At 37.1% G+C, this 12,921-nt stretch overlaps 1 protein-coding gene across 1 annotated transcript in view; it reads right to left on the reverse strand.

Annotated features, from left to right (window-relative positions):
• Nucleotides 1-12,921, reverse strand: part of LOC107582113 (neurexin-1a-like) — a 189,466-nt gene that overhangs the window by 141,232 nt on the left and 35,313 nt on the right. Inside the window, exons 4-7 of the mRNA XM_016267851.1 lie at nt 7,396-7,697; nt 3,131-3,154; nt 1,037-1,198; nt 397-838 (exon numbers count right to left, since the gene is read on the reverse strand). Coding sequence (XP_016123337.1) covers nt 397-838; nt 1,037-1,198; nt 3,131-3,154; nt 7,396-7,697 — 930 coding nt within the window. The remainder of the gene's footprint in view (nt 1-396; nt 839-1,036; nt 1,199-3,130; nt 3,155-7,395; nt 7,698-12,921) is intronic.

The raw sequence follows: 12,921 nt of genomic DNA on the forward strand, positions 1-12,921 counted from the left end.
ACCTTTCCACAACATTCTAATTTAGTGAGATGCCCCTAAATATATATATATATATATATATATGGAAAGATGGCAAATCAAAATAGTAGTGAATTTACTACTGCTATTTCTGTTTTTTTTTTTTTTGCTGTATACAGTATCTTTGTGCATATGTTTCTGCATGTAAGGCATATAGGGCACCACAGACCAAAAACAAACCATGCTTCTAACCACAGGTGGAGAGCTGTAGTTCCAACCACACAATGGAATGGAACATTTTGTGAATGGTTGTTTGAATGGTAGTTTCAGGAAACACCAAATCATTGAACTATGTTTGTAACAATGGACGATGTGACCATAGTCAGCCAATGAAATACACTCCTGTTACTAACGCTACAAAAGTCAGCAAAATATTACCTGATCTTCCATCCCTCTGGAAGTCCACATGATACCACTCTCCATCGTTCACTTTTTTGTTCACAGCCAGTGTCTTGGTTGAGCCTGATCCCATATCCAGAAGCAGATACAAAAGACCATCCAGCATCTCAATGGCAAAAAAGTCTACCTTCTGTGTGAAAGGGCTCTTGGCCTCTTTTGTCTGTTGCTTAGGTTTCCCATGGCTAAAGAGGAGAAGTCCATTGGGCTCAGTGGTGCGGAAGTCAAAGGAAATAGAACCGGTTTTCTTAGTGTTCCATTTAGGAAGCGTGATGAAGGATTCTGGTGTCTCAAAAGTGATGGGATCTAATGTGGCAACATTCTCACACTTAAAGGCAACAACTCCATGGATCTTCATTTTTGGGTCGCCTTTAAAGGCCAGTCTGGACAGCTCCAGTCGAATTTCATTGTTTTTATACGCAACCTATAAATATAAAACAATGTCAATTGAACAGAAATAAATTGAAACACTTTTGAAACACGATTTGTATCTGTTTTGTTCTGCAAACACAATTTAGACGATTTCTCTTTTGATATCAATGGATCTATTAACATTGGACAAACAAAAGCTTTATAATGCTTTTTCAAGCTTCCTCTGTACATCTTATAACAGGTTCTTTACCTCCCTTAGACAACCCATAAAGTTGTTGCTAACAGGTGATCCCGGCAGGTCGGCTGTACTAGGACTTCCTCCAACATAGAAAAAGTCATCAGATCCAAGCATGGTGTAGTCCTCTTGAGTATATCCTGTGGTGGTCAGTATTCCATCCACAGATATTGTTACCTAAAGAACAAACCACAGGAAAAAGGTTATACAGATGCCAGTTTGCTACTGTCTGGATTTCGGTTTCTGTTTCTTTTGTAGATACACAGTGCTGCGTAATAACGCAATGGGGAACCTGTAAGTGCTCACAACATCTGAAGCCCTATAGAATCACAGCAATTCATTGGTTGATGGTGCCTGTATGAGTCCGAAGGAGCTTCATACCAGTACATTTATAGGCTCACCATTAGATTTTCTTATTTTCTGTGCCTTACAGTTTCAGTCTATTTTGTCTAGGCGCTCATCTTAAAGTGAGTTATTCCTCTTTTGAGTGACAAGATGATGTTCAATGAGTTCTCCCTCAAAGCACGCACTTCATTGTCAGTTATGATATGCACAACATGTGTCTCCTATTCAGGATCTGGATGGTGAACTGACCACTGACCAATTCTCTTGTGAATAAGGCTTTGGGAATGATTGTGATTTTACAGACAGAGACAAAGCCTTTCTGTTGGATGTGGCCATGCCTCATTCAGGGCTCTTTGGTGACAATATTTAGCTGGTGGTAAAGAAGATCAGTTCAATAAAAAGCAGACAGCTATTTTCCAACACGTGCACCCTCGCAATAAGAGAGACAAACCAGCCACTTCCTTGGCACATTCTGATACACAAACCTATGCAGTAACAGTATAGCCAATGGAACTAGCCAATGGCCTACTGCATAGTTTTGTGCATCTTGCAGAAAATCAATGGCACCAAGGGCACATTTATAAGGGTGCTGTTATGCAGCTCCTTATGAGCGGCACTTTAGCACCATCAACCAATGAGTTGGTGTGATTCTAAAGGGCTTCAGACCTTGTGACCACTCTCATGTTCCCCAATGTCATTACACAGTCTCTTTGGGAACCAGGGTTACATTCAGTAAAACAGACAATTTTCCTTTATTTGTTTTAGTCTAAAACCCATTTTTATGTCTCTTTTTTCTTTGATATTTTGCATAAATTTGAAGGGATAGCTTTGAAGACTTCATTTACTTAAATGTAATCACGTGTTGATGTATTAAACAAAAGAATGTGTTAGTAATGCCCCATAGCAACTTAAAATGAATTGACAGACACAAAAATGGTGTTAGTAACTAGGAAAGTCTTTTTAGTATGTTTGCTGGTAAGTAAATTAAAAGGAAACCATGCAACAGGGTTTAAATCTATTTTAAGCAGTGCCACAGTTTGGTGAAGAAATGAAAATCTCATGCCACTTTTTTTTGTGCATTCACATAAAATCAGATTTTACAATTTTATGTGTATATATCAGGGGTGGCGAACTCCGGTCCTGGAGAGCCGCAGCCCTGCAGAGTTCAGCTCCAACCCTAATTAAAACTCACCTGCCTGTAGCTTCCTAGTAACCATTCATACCTTGATTAGCTTGTTCAGGTGTGTTTGATTAGGGTTGAAGCAAAACTCTGCAGGGTTGTGGCTCTCCAGGACCGACATTCGCCACCCCTGGTATATATAGTGTCATATTAAATTATGATACCTAAAACATTTCAAAAAGTGGCACAAGGAGGGACTAGAGTAAAAAAAAACACAGCGAGTTAAAGACAAACATTGATTATGGATGCATTTTATCAGCACAGCATTTTGCAGACCATGCGGAGTGGGAGGGAATAGAACTGACTGTGGCAGCTAGGACATGTTTCAAACTACTGCTGTGTAAAATGTTCGGGATGATGCTTCTAAAGTGGTTCAAAGTGAACTGGACAAAAAAAAATGGGGAAAAGGCTGCTGGAAAACTAAATTAAGCAGATTAAACAGAAAAAAATCTAAAAATCAATAAGTAACCAACCAGTTCCGATTTTTTGATGTCTACAAATCAAGGAAAGATCAAATAACATACAGCATACCCTAAATAAGAATCAATTAGAATAATATCTGCCGAACAATGTAGTTTGTTTACCATAGCATGTCCAATGCCTGAGTGCTTTGTGGAAAAGGAGAAAGGAAATTAAAAAGTGTGAATAGAATAGCGACTAAAGATATGATGATTACCAAGGTTAGTACATAGTTTGTTAAAGATTAAGAAGCAGTTGGTTAGTAGCATGACACATTCCACGAGCAACATTAGTTTTACAAAGCATATTAGTAACTGCATAAAAATAAACAATAATTGATATGCTTAGTATCTGTTAGTATCTGACTTTAAGGTCCCACTATATATAAAGTGGCCTTAACTACAATGTACTTACATCAGAAAATAAGTTCAATGTACTTGTGTTCATAATGTATTGTAAAACACTTTTGATGCTATTGTGGTGGGATATGGGTAAGGTTAGGGACAGGTTTGGTGGTTTGGGTAGGTTTAAGGGTGGGTTAAGGTGTAAGGGATGGGTCAACAGTTTAATTATAAATGTAGTTACAGAAATTAATTATAGATGTAATTACATGCAGTTATTAAAAAATATATATAAGTATAATGTAAAAACATGTGCGCAAAAAGTGCATTGTAACAAATGATTCATTTAAATGTAAGTACATAGTAGTTAGGGCCTTAATTCTAGATTAATAGATGCTTGGTAATCATAAACAAGGCCTCTTGTGGATTATTGCTTTATTGAATTGAAGTGTCATTCATTTTCATTGTGTATGCACTGCTGTGTTTGTTTACTCACCATGAGCCAGATTTACTAACATCTTGTGGCAGCACAAACCATCTTTTGGTGTTAAAGAACTACTCTCTGGATTTACTTAAGACACGCAGTGAAAAATTAGCTGAAGAGGTGCGGAAGGTTATTTTTGCGGCTGACCTTATTGCATATGCATTTGTAGGAGTTTCACTTTTGGGTACACAATTTTATGGGAGGGAAGTATTTAAAAGAATAATACAAGGTGATTTACTAAGGTTTGCACCATTATGTAACGCACCTCAAAAAAATGTCTTAACTCATTTTGCCATTGATATGACTGCAATAGTTGCTAATTTGCTAGATTGTACTAGTCATTATGGATATGAGATGGCTAAATCTTTGCTCTTTAATTTGGTTATTAAATCACCCACAGAATTTTCCACTCCCATAAGCACTTTGCTGGGGTGTTAAAGAACTACTCTCTGGATTTACTTAAGACACGCAGTGAAAAATTAGCTGAAGAGGTGCGGAAGGTTATTTTTGCGGCTGACCTTATTGCATATGCATTTGTAGGAGTTTCACTTTTGGGTACACAATTTTATGGGAGGGAAGTATTTAAAAGAATAATACAAGGTGATTTACTAAGGTTTGCACCATTATGTAACGCACCTCAAAAAAATGTCTTAACTCATTTTGCCATTGATATGACTGTAATAGTTGCTAATTTGCTAGATTGTACTAGTCATTATGGATATGAGATGGCTGCATCTTTGCTCTTTAATTTGGTTATTAAATCACCCACAGAATTTTCCACTCCCATAAGCACTTTGCTGAGATTGCTGTCTTGTGCTAATTTGCTCTGTTTAGTAAATCTGGCCCCATCTTTGCTATTTAGTTGATACTTATTTTACAATAAAAAATGGACATCATGGTCCTGTTCCAAAACCTAGTGTGTTGGTCATTTAAACCCAATTGCACCTCACAAATTAATGATTTGGAATGCTTTACATACAGTGGATATAAAAAGTCTAAACACTGTTTGTAAAATTCCTGCTTTTAATGAATCCAAGTAAAATAATGTCAGATCTTTTTGCACATTTAATGTTCTATTGAAATCAACTAAATTCATGTAACAAACAAATACAAACTTTTAGGGGGGGTAGAAAAAAAAAGAAAATTCTCACATCTCAACTAATACTGAATTGAACAACCTTTTGATTTTAATATAGCAAACTGCTCTTTTTAAATAAGACTATATCAACTTAGCACATCCTAATTTGTCAATGTTTTACCACTCTTCCTTAATTACAAAAGAGCTCCAGATTGGTCATATCACAGAGGGATCTCTGTTCAAGTTATACCACAAGGATTGTTTTTTTAAAGCCATTGCTGCTGTATTTACTCTGTTGTTATCAGGTTTTTAATGGAGGCCTGCAAGTTTTGCCAAAATATTCTGGTATTTGGGACTTTCTGTGATTCCTGCTACACTGTAAAAAAATTAATTTGTAAAATAACAGAAACAGAACTGGCAGCTCATTACACACGACATTATCCATTAATTTTACGGACATTTCTGTTAACCCTAAAACACATTGCAATGAAGAGTAAAATTCTACTGGTAAAAACACCTGTAAAGAATAAATACAAAATATTCCTTCAAATTATACAGGATATTGTGCCCTATTTTTTTTCAGATTTATTTTAGAGTGTATCTTGTCTACTGCCCCAGTTCCAACAGAAGAGAAGCAGCACACACTTTGTATTTTTATTGAAAGCCATGTCTTTGGCAGTAAAATTAAACCAAGAATATGCTAAAGAAAATCCTACTGATTTTTTATTCCAAGTTAATCAGAATCCCTCAAATCATTTATGAATTATTATAATTACTTTTCAGTAAGACTTTGAATGTGGTTAATTCCAAACAGAGTACCATGTCTTATTATAAAAAAAGTGTGCATATTCATACAACAACATAATTTTAGGTTTTTATTTTTCCTTATTTCTTAAAAGTTTCTGTTTGTTTCTTCTGGTATTTGGGACTTTCTGTGATTCCTGCTACACTGTAAAAAAATTAATTTGTAAAATAACAGAAACAGAACTGGCAGCTCATTACACACGACATTATCCATTAATTTTACGGACATTTCTGTTAACCCTAAAACACATTGCAATGAAGAGTAAAATTCTACTGGTAAAAACACCTGTAAAGAATAAATACAAAATATTCCTTCAAATTATACAGGATATTGTGCCCTATTTTTTTTCAGATTTATTTTAGAGTGTATCTTGTCTACTGCCCCAGTTCCAACAGAAGAGAAGCAGCACACACTTTGTATTTTTATTGAAGGCCATGTCTTTGGCAGTAAAATGAAACCAAGAATATGCTAAAGAAAATCCTACTTATTTTTTATTCCAAGTTAATCAGAATCCCTCAAATCATTTATGAATTATTATAATTACTTTTCAGTAAGACTTTGAATGTGGTTAATTCCAAACAGAGTACCATGTCTTATAAAAAAAGTGTGCATATTCATACAACAACATCATTTTAGGTTTTTATTTTTCCTTATTTCTTAAAAGTTTCTGTTTGTTTCTTACATGAATTTGAATGGTTTTATTATTAAACAAAAAGATGGAAACATCTCGAAAAGCTGAAATTTTAACAGGGGTGAGCAAATTTTTTCCACAGCCATCAAGGTCATCTTTGTTAAAAGTTACTCACACATGCTATACCAATATCGCTTCTCGTGTGAAGTGCACAACAAATCCGATCTAATTTACAGTTAGGTCAGTGTTGCCATGTTACTAAGATAAAACACATAACAGATATTGGGGTGTACTGTGCTTGTCAAAGTCCATTCTGGGGTTGTTATAAAGGATGCATGTGCATGTTCCAATTTGGAGTGTGGATATGACGATTAAACATGCTGTCTAAGCATCTCATTAGGTTTTGGAATGTCTCCAGGGAACAGTGCCTGAAATTGTTGTGGAAGGCCTAAAGGCAAGGTGTTGTTAAACGCATAGGCAAACATATTTTATAGTTTTGTTTATTTCTTGTCCTATTTAAAAAAATAATAAACTTTGACCTGTTGCCATATTGTGCAGAATTAACTATAAATAAGCAACTTATTAATAAATAATACATTTGATTTTACAAGGATAGCCAACCCTGCTCCTTGAGAAAGTCCTGTCCTGGAAAGTTTAGCTCCAATTTTAATAAAAGCCACCTGAACCAGCTAGCCAAGTAGATCAGGATTAATTGAAAATGACAGGTATTTACAGTAGCAAGGTTGGAACTGAAGACGGCAGGAAGATTGCTCTCCAAGTGCAGAGCTCACCCTGCTCTATACTATCTAGCACACATGCCTGCAGACAGTCATGTTTTTCAGAAGACATTTCAAGAGATACAAATGAGATAATAGGTATATAAGTATGACCCTGCTTGAAATAGGTACTTTAGGCTCTTAGGAATTATTTCTATGGTAATGTTAATACCATATAAAGTGATAATTTCATCTAACGCATGTAATGCTATATTGACTAAATCATTACTGTGTTCATCGGTTTGATGCCCTCTTAGCTACTGTAGCTCTATTACCTGACGCAAATTCCTTGTTACTTTTACATCATGCCATTCATTGTCATTAAATTTTCCATTGACTGGTTCCACCAGAGCTTCAAACGCCCCAGAACCCAAATTTATGACAAGAGACACCGCTCCGTTTTTCAGAGCCAGGTTGACATAGTCAGCAGATTTTCCCGTGTGAAGCATCAGTCCATTTCTCTGGAGTGTTTTGAATGACAGCGTGATTTCATCACTGCTGCTTTGGATTGGGTTCAGGGAAAGGTCATAGCAGAAGTATTCTGAACCTTTGAATGTTGCCACATATTCTTCCATTTCTGAAAACAAAGAAGAAAATAGATGGGTTAAAAACCTGACAAGGATGGATTCATCTCTAACCACGCTTCATCTAACCACACTTCACACACTTATTTTGACTATTGCACAAGCACATAACAACGACAGAAGATATAAATTATTTGGCTAGCACAAATGTACAAAAACATAACAACGACAGAAGATATAAATTATTTGGCTAGCACAAATGTACAAAAACATAACAACGACAGAAGATATAAATTATTTGGCTAGCACAAATGTACAAAAACATAACAACGACAGAAGATATAAATTATTTGGCTAGCACAAATGTACAAAAACGTGTACAGGTGACTGAGGTTGGCCAGAGTGACTTGTGAAACAATCTCTGAATTGCATGTTTACAATATCTATCTGTAGGAAACAATGTCTTAGTTTCTAAGTTTCAATGTCATAGACAGTGCCTCTTCACCTATATGCCAGATATCTGCTCCTAAATGATGGCCACCAAAGCCATCTTGTTCCTTCAGTTCCTGGTTCCCTTTCAAGGGTGCTTGTGCTGCATCAGAAGTAGTGTTTCTTTGGGAACGCTTCTGCATATATAGCTCCGCCCATGTTGGTGTTTCTTCTCAAGGGAAGCAAAATAGAATTAAGAGGCTTGGATCTCCCGATGCCAAGGCAGCAACTGTATTACTGGTATGCAACCAAAATGCAGGGAGGAAACTTTATGCAGGGTCTGAGGACCATCATCCTCTCAAAGAGGGCTTCAGTCATAATGCTGCAGGGCTCAGGACTTTGATAGCAGGCCCCTGCGAAGTGTCCTCGGGAGGTCAATCAGCCAACCCCACCACCTTTGGTATTTCAGGGCGCAGCGGTTTCTGGTTCAGTTTTTGGTCCAGTCTCTGCCTAGGAATGTTGCGGAAATGGGATATGGTTCTCTTCCCCCTTGTTTCAACAAGGTCCTACCCACAGTGGTGGATGCCGAGATGTCTCTGGTAATGGAACAAGAACTGTAGACGGTCTTAGAAAATGAGTTCCTTCACCTGAGAGAGATCTGTATCAACTAAATTTCGGTTAAGGCTGAACACCAAGAAAAGTGAGCTTTGTCCAATACAGAGAGCTACTTATTTAAGCTCGGTAAAGGATTCGACAATGATGCAGGCAAGTCTGTCTCCCGCTCATATCAATTCAATCCTTGCAGCCATAAACTAGCTAAAGCTAGGCCAGTCACTCACTGTCACAGTTGCAGATTCTGTTAGGTCTGATGGCAGCTGCATCCAACGTGATACATTTTGGCATTCTGCATGATCAAGGTTACGAGCAGGTGACTTTGTACCTTGTTTATGTGGAAGAAATCTCGGTTCTTGTCCCAGGGTCTCTTGCTGGAAGCTCCTTGTCATCATGCAATGCTTACGACAGCCACATACTTCACAGGCTGGGGAGTGACCATGAGTGAGTGCTCATTGCATATAAACTGACTGAAGTTGAAAGGTGTTTTTCTAGCTTTGAAGCACTTTCTCCCAGACCTGAGGGGCCATCGTGTGCTTGTCTGCACAGACAACACATTGGTGGTCTCTTACATAAATCACCAGGGAAGTCTGTGGTTGCATCCACTTTACAAAGGGGCACATCAGATCCTTCTGTGGTCTCAGGGCAAGCTGCTCTCCTTGGCCCTCATTTATATGAGCGCACAGATCAAATTACGACAGAGTTCACGTGTGGTTCATGAAACATTTGTATCCCATCATACAAAAGATCCGATATTGATAAATGTGGCAGCTGAAAATAATTGTCATTTAAAAATGCCCTGATTTAGAAGCCTTAGCCCTACAGTTTACAACATGGAGAAACATAACCTGGCCAAGAAGAGGAAGAAGGCTAATCTCATAAAGGAGGAAGAGATATTGATCGTACATTAAAATCACGCTAACCTCATAATTGTTGCAAACAATTAAATTATTCTAGTATTTCTTATATGAAAATACTTTATTAATATTATAATCTATAAACAGAATAATTTACCTTTGGCAACAAATTTTCAAATGAAGAATATGTGGCATCTAGGGATGACCATAATTAATGGTCGGTTAATAATCAGTTAACCATTAACCGACAGTAAGAAATGTGATAAATTAACACTATCAGTTAAACAGTTAAAAGATCATTTAAAGAAACTGGTTAGACATATCAGTCAATATTTTTAAAAATTTGCAATTTGTTACATTCAGAAATAATGTAAAATACAAAAGATGATGTTAAAAGATGAAGGAAGGTGCAACAAAGTTCCAAAAACAAAAGTATTTATTAAAAAAAACAAGTTCAGGTAGAGCCACTGGGAAAACGGCAATATAACAATAACGGACAAAAAACGAAGACAAACAGAGGAATTTAAGTAGGCAAGATAATGAACTGAATACGAACAGGTGAACAAGAATGAAAAACATGAATAGCTATAAAATTGTAGAATAAAATTATAAAATAATATTGGCATTTGTTATAAATTTAAAACTATATAAACATCAATCCAAACGTCTCGGGTTAAATATGTAACCATGGTTACATGCGTAGCCTGAGACATTCCCCTTCAAGGGAACTCACATTGCCTCTAGTGAACACTATGGGGAGCAAAATAGCCACTGTGCCATGCTGCGGTGCATGCTTGTCCACCTGGTGAGAGAGCACCAAAAAAGTAGGCAAACCGATTCAAAAAGGGGTACGCCAGTGATGCTCCAGACAGCTAAAACACCTTAGGGCAAATGGGGAACCCAACCAACACATAATATTTAGGAAGGGATATCCCATTCAGCCAAGTTGGGAACACAACTATCCTCAAACAGCTATAATTTCTAAAGACAATGGGCCATCTACATGAAACCCTTTAATTACAAGGGAAACAGCCCAAACTAAACTAGGGAAACTATGCTCAGACAGCTACCATTTCTGGGGAGTCAGCCCGACCTTGCATGTATTATGAGAATGGAGCAAGAAACCCTACTTCAATATTCATACTGTACTTTAGTGAGGGACTTCTTGCTTCACCCGACCAAAAAGCAGCTTGTCAGAGGTAACTGTCCTTAGACAGCTAGTAACTTTGATGATGTTATAGCTGGGCCACAGTAAATATTTTGGAGGCAGCCCGACCCGAGATGCTCCTAAAAGAACCCTACTTAAAACCCAAAATCACTGGGGAGGGGTATCTTGCTACAACCTTCATAAAAAGGGATAGCCATCAAAAGAAACCATTTTTTAACAGGTATATCATTGATAAACTTCCACTCAGGATGTCCCTTCCAATGAGGTACCAGTGAGGACTGTCATTAAACATCTCCCAAGACACAGAAGGACCGTCTATCTCACAGACTGCATTAAATTGAGGGGGTACCTCCAATACTGTTTTGAGCAGTACTGGAGGTAACGAGAGGAGCTCGAACAGAGCATTATACTCCTCCCATGCCCCGCCTACAACCCCTGTGCTCAATCCCGCATGCCTCACCACAATGGCAGCCTCTGGAACTGAACCACAGAGTGCAGGAACTCAACTCTCATCCCTCAAGAGAGAGTCAAGCCCAGGTAGAACCCATTATTATGACCACATCACACAACATGCATTTAACTCCCTCAAAAGCTAAGCGTGCTTACTTTAAGCATCAGCTTCAAACACTTTTTAAAGAAACCTACGAGAACAATATAGAATGTGTCGCTATGAGAGCCTAACATAAGACTCCCTTAAGAGCCTAACATGCTTGAGTAAACACTGACTACGATCCCTCAGAAGAGAACCTAAAAGAAAATCTTCTTACCTGTCTCTTTCAGTCAGTCTTGCAAATGCATCATACCTGGCACATCCAGTCTCTCTTAGAAGTTGAAGGTGTTCCACCCAAGAGTCTGAACATCCCACATCCCATGAGAATAGGGACAGTGCAAACGGTTTCTTTACCACTGAGAAATTTTTACAATGAGCACATGCAATTTCCTCAAAAAACTGAAGAAAAAAAAACGCATCACAAAAAAACGCATCAATCATGCATGCCCTCAGGTCCTCAAATGGAGGCACACACTACCTAAAATGTTTCGCAGAGTTCTACTCAATAACATTATCCTTCACACGTACACAAACAAATGGATCCTGAAGACAAAATAAGTTGATGATGTGCATTACAGGTGCCCTCTTATACTTCTGGGCGCTCTGCTTGATGTCAAGGGTTGCACGGTCCAAAGGATTTGGAGTGTTTTCACACTAGGGATGGGCGATATGGGCTTTAAATATATCACGATATTTCTGGTATTTATTACGATAACGATATCAATGACGATAATTCAGGGAATCCTGTTTCTTTTAAGAAAAGTATTATCTTTCCTATTTTTACCCAAAATAGGGTGAGCATTATCCTCCTGAGACCCTGCATCCTCATATGAGGACATTATATTTTAGTGAATTTCTCTGAGACTATACATGCCACAGTTTTAAGTCAGGATGTCCTGTACAGAGCACATTCAGGGCTTTTCAGAGATACTAAATGTTTGGATGTCTCACCATCACCACCCCCTCTCCTTGGTCTTCAAAAATGTCTGATATTAATTTAGTGACACTCTTATGGAAATTTTGTAATTGTCATTTAAATCGGACACATTTTTAAATTGTGTGTCATAAATCAACATCTCAGGAAAATGTTATGGGGTTTTAAATCAAAATATGACTTTCTGTTACGAAACAGGAGGTTGATTTCATACATGTCCTCATATGAGGACACCAGGACTAAAAGCATGTTTATTATACATTTTGGGAGACACAACAAATGAATAGGTAAAGAAAATATGTCAATATTCCTATGAAATATGATATATCTTTATATCTTGTCAATTATTACTCTCAATATATCACTTCTTTTTTCATTACATGCCCAAAAACACATTAATATGCAAATTAGATTTAGTTTATAGATACATTATATATAATGAATGAGAAAACCTGTTTGTGGCCATTTTACACACATTTTGCATGAAGAAAAATGGTAAATCAAATTATTCTGTTATAACATAGTTGCGAATTATCTTTATGCAAAGTTTGGTAAAAAAAATCCTGAAAACTAAAAATATATTGATGATTTAAAAAAAATAAATAAATTTGCCTATGCATGATCATTCATGTCTTTTTATTTTTTTTAAAGAAATTGAGTCCCGATGTCCTCTACCAAGGACGTAGCATAACTTATGAATGAAATATATATATTTTTTAAACTTTTT

This window comes from Sinocyclocheilus grahami, unplaced genomic scaffold (assembly GCF_001515645.1).
Source record: "Sinocyclocheilus grahami isolate Dianchi unplaced genomic scaffold, SAMN03320097.WGS_v1.1 scaffold40.1, whole genome shotgun sequence".
Lineage (NCBI taxonomy): Eukaryota > Metazoa > Chordata > Actinopteri > Cypriniformes > Cyprinidae > Sinocyclocheilus > Sinocyclocheilus grahami.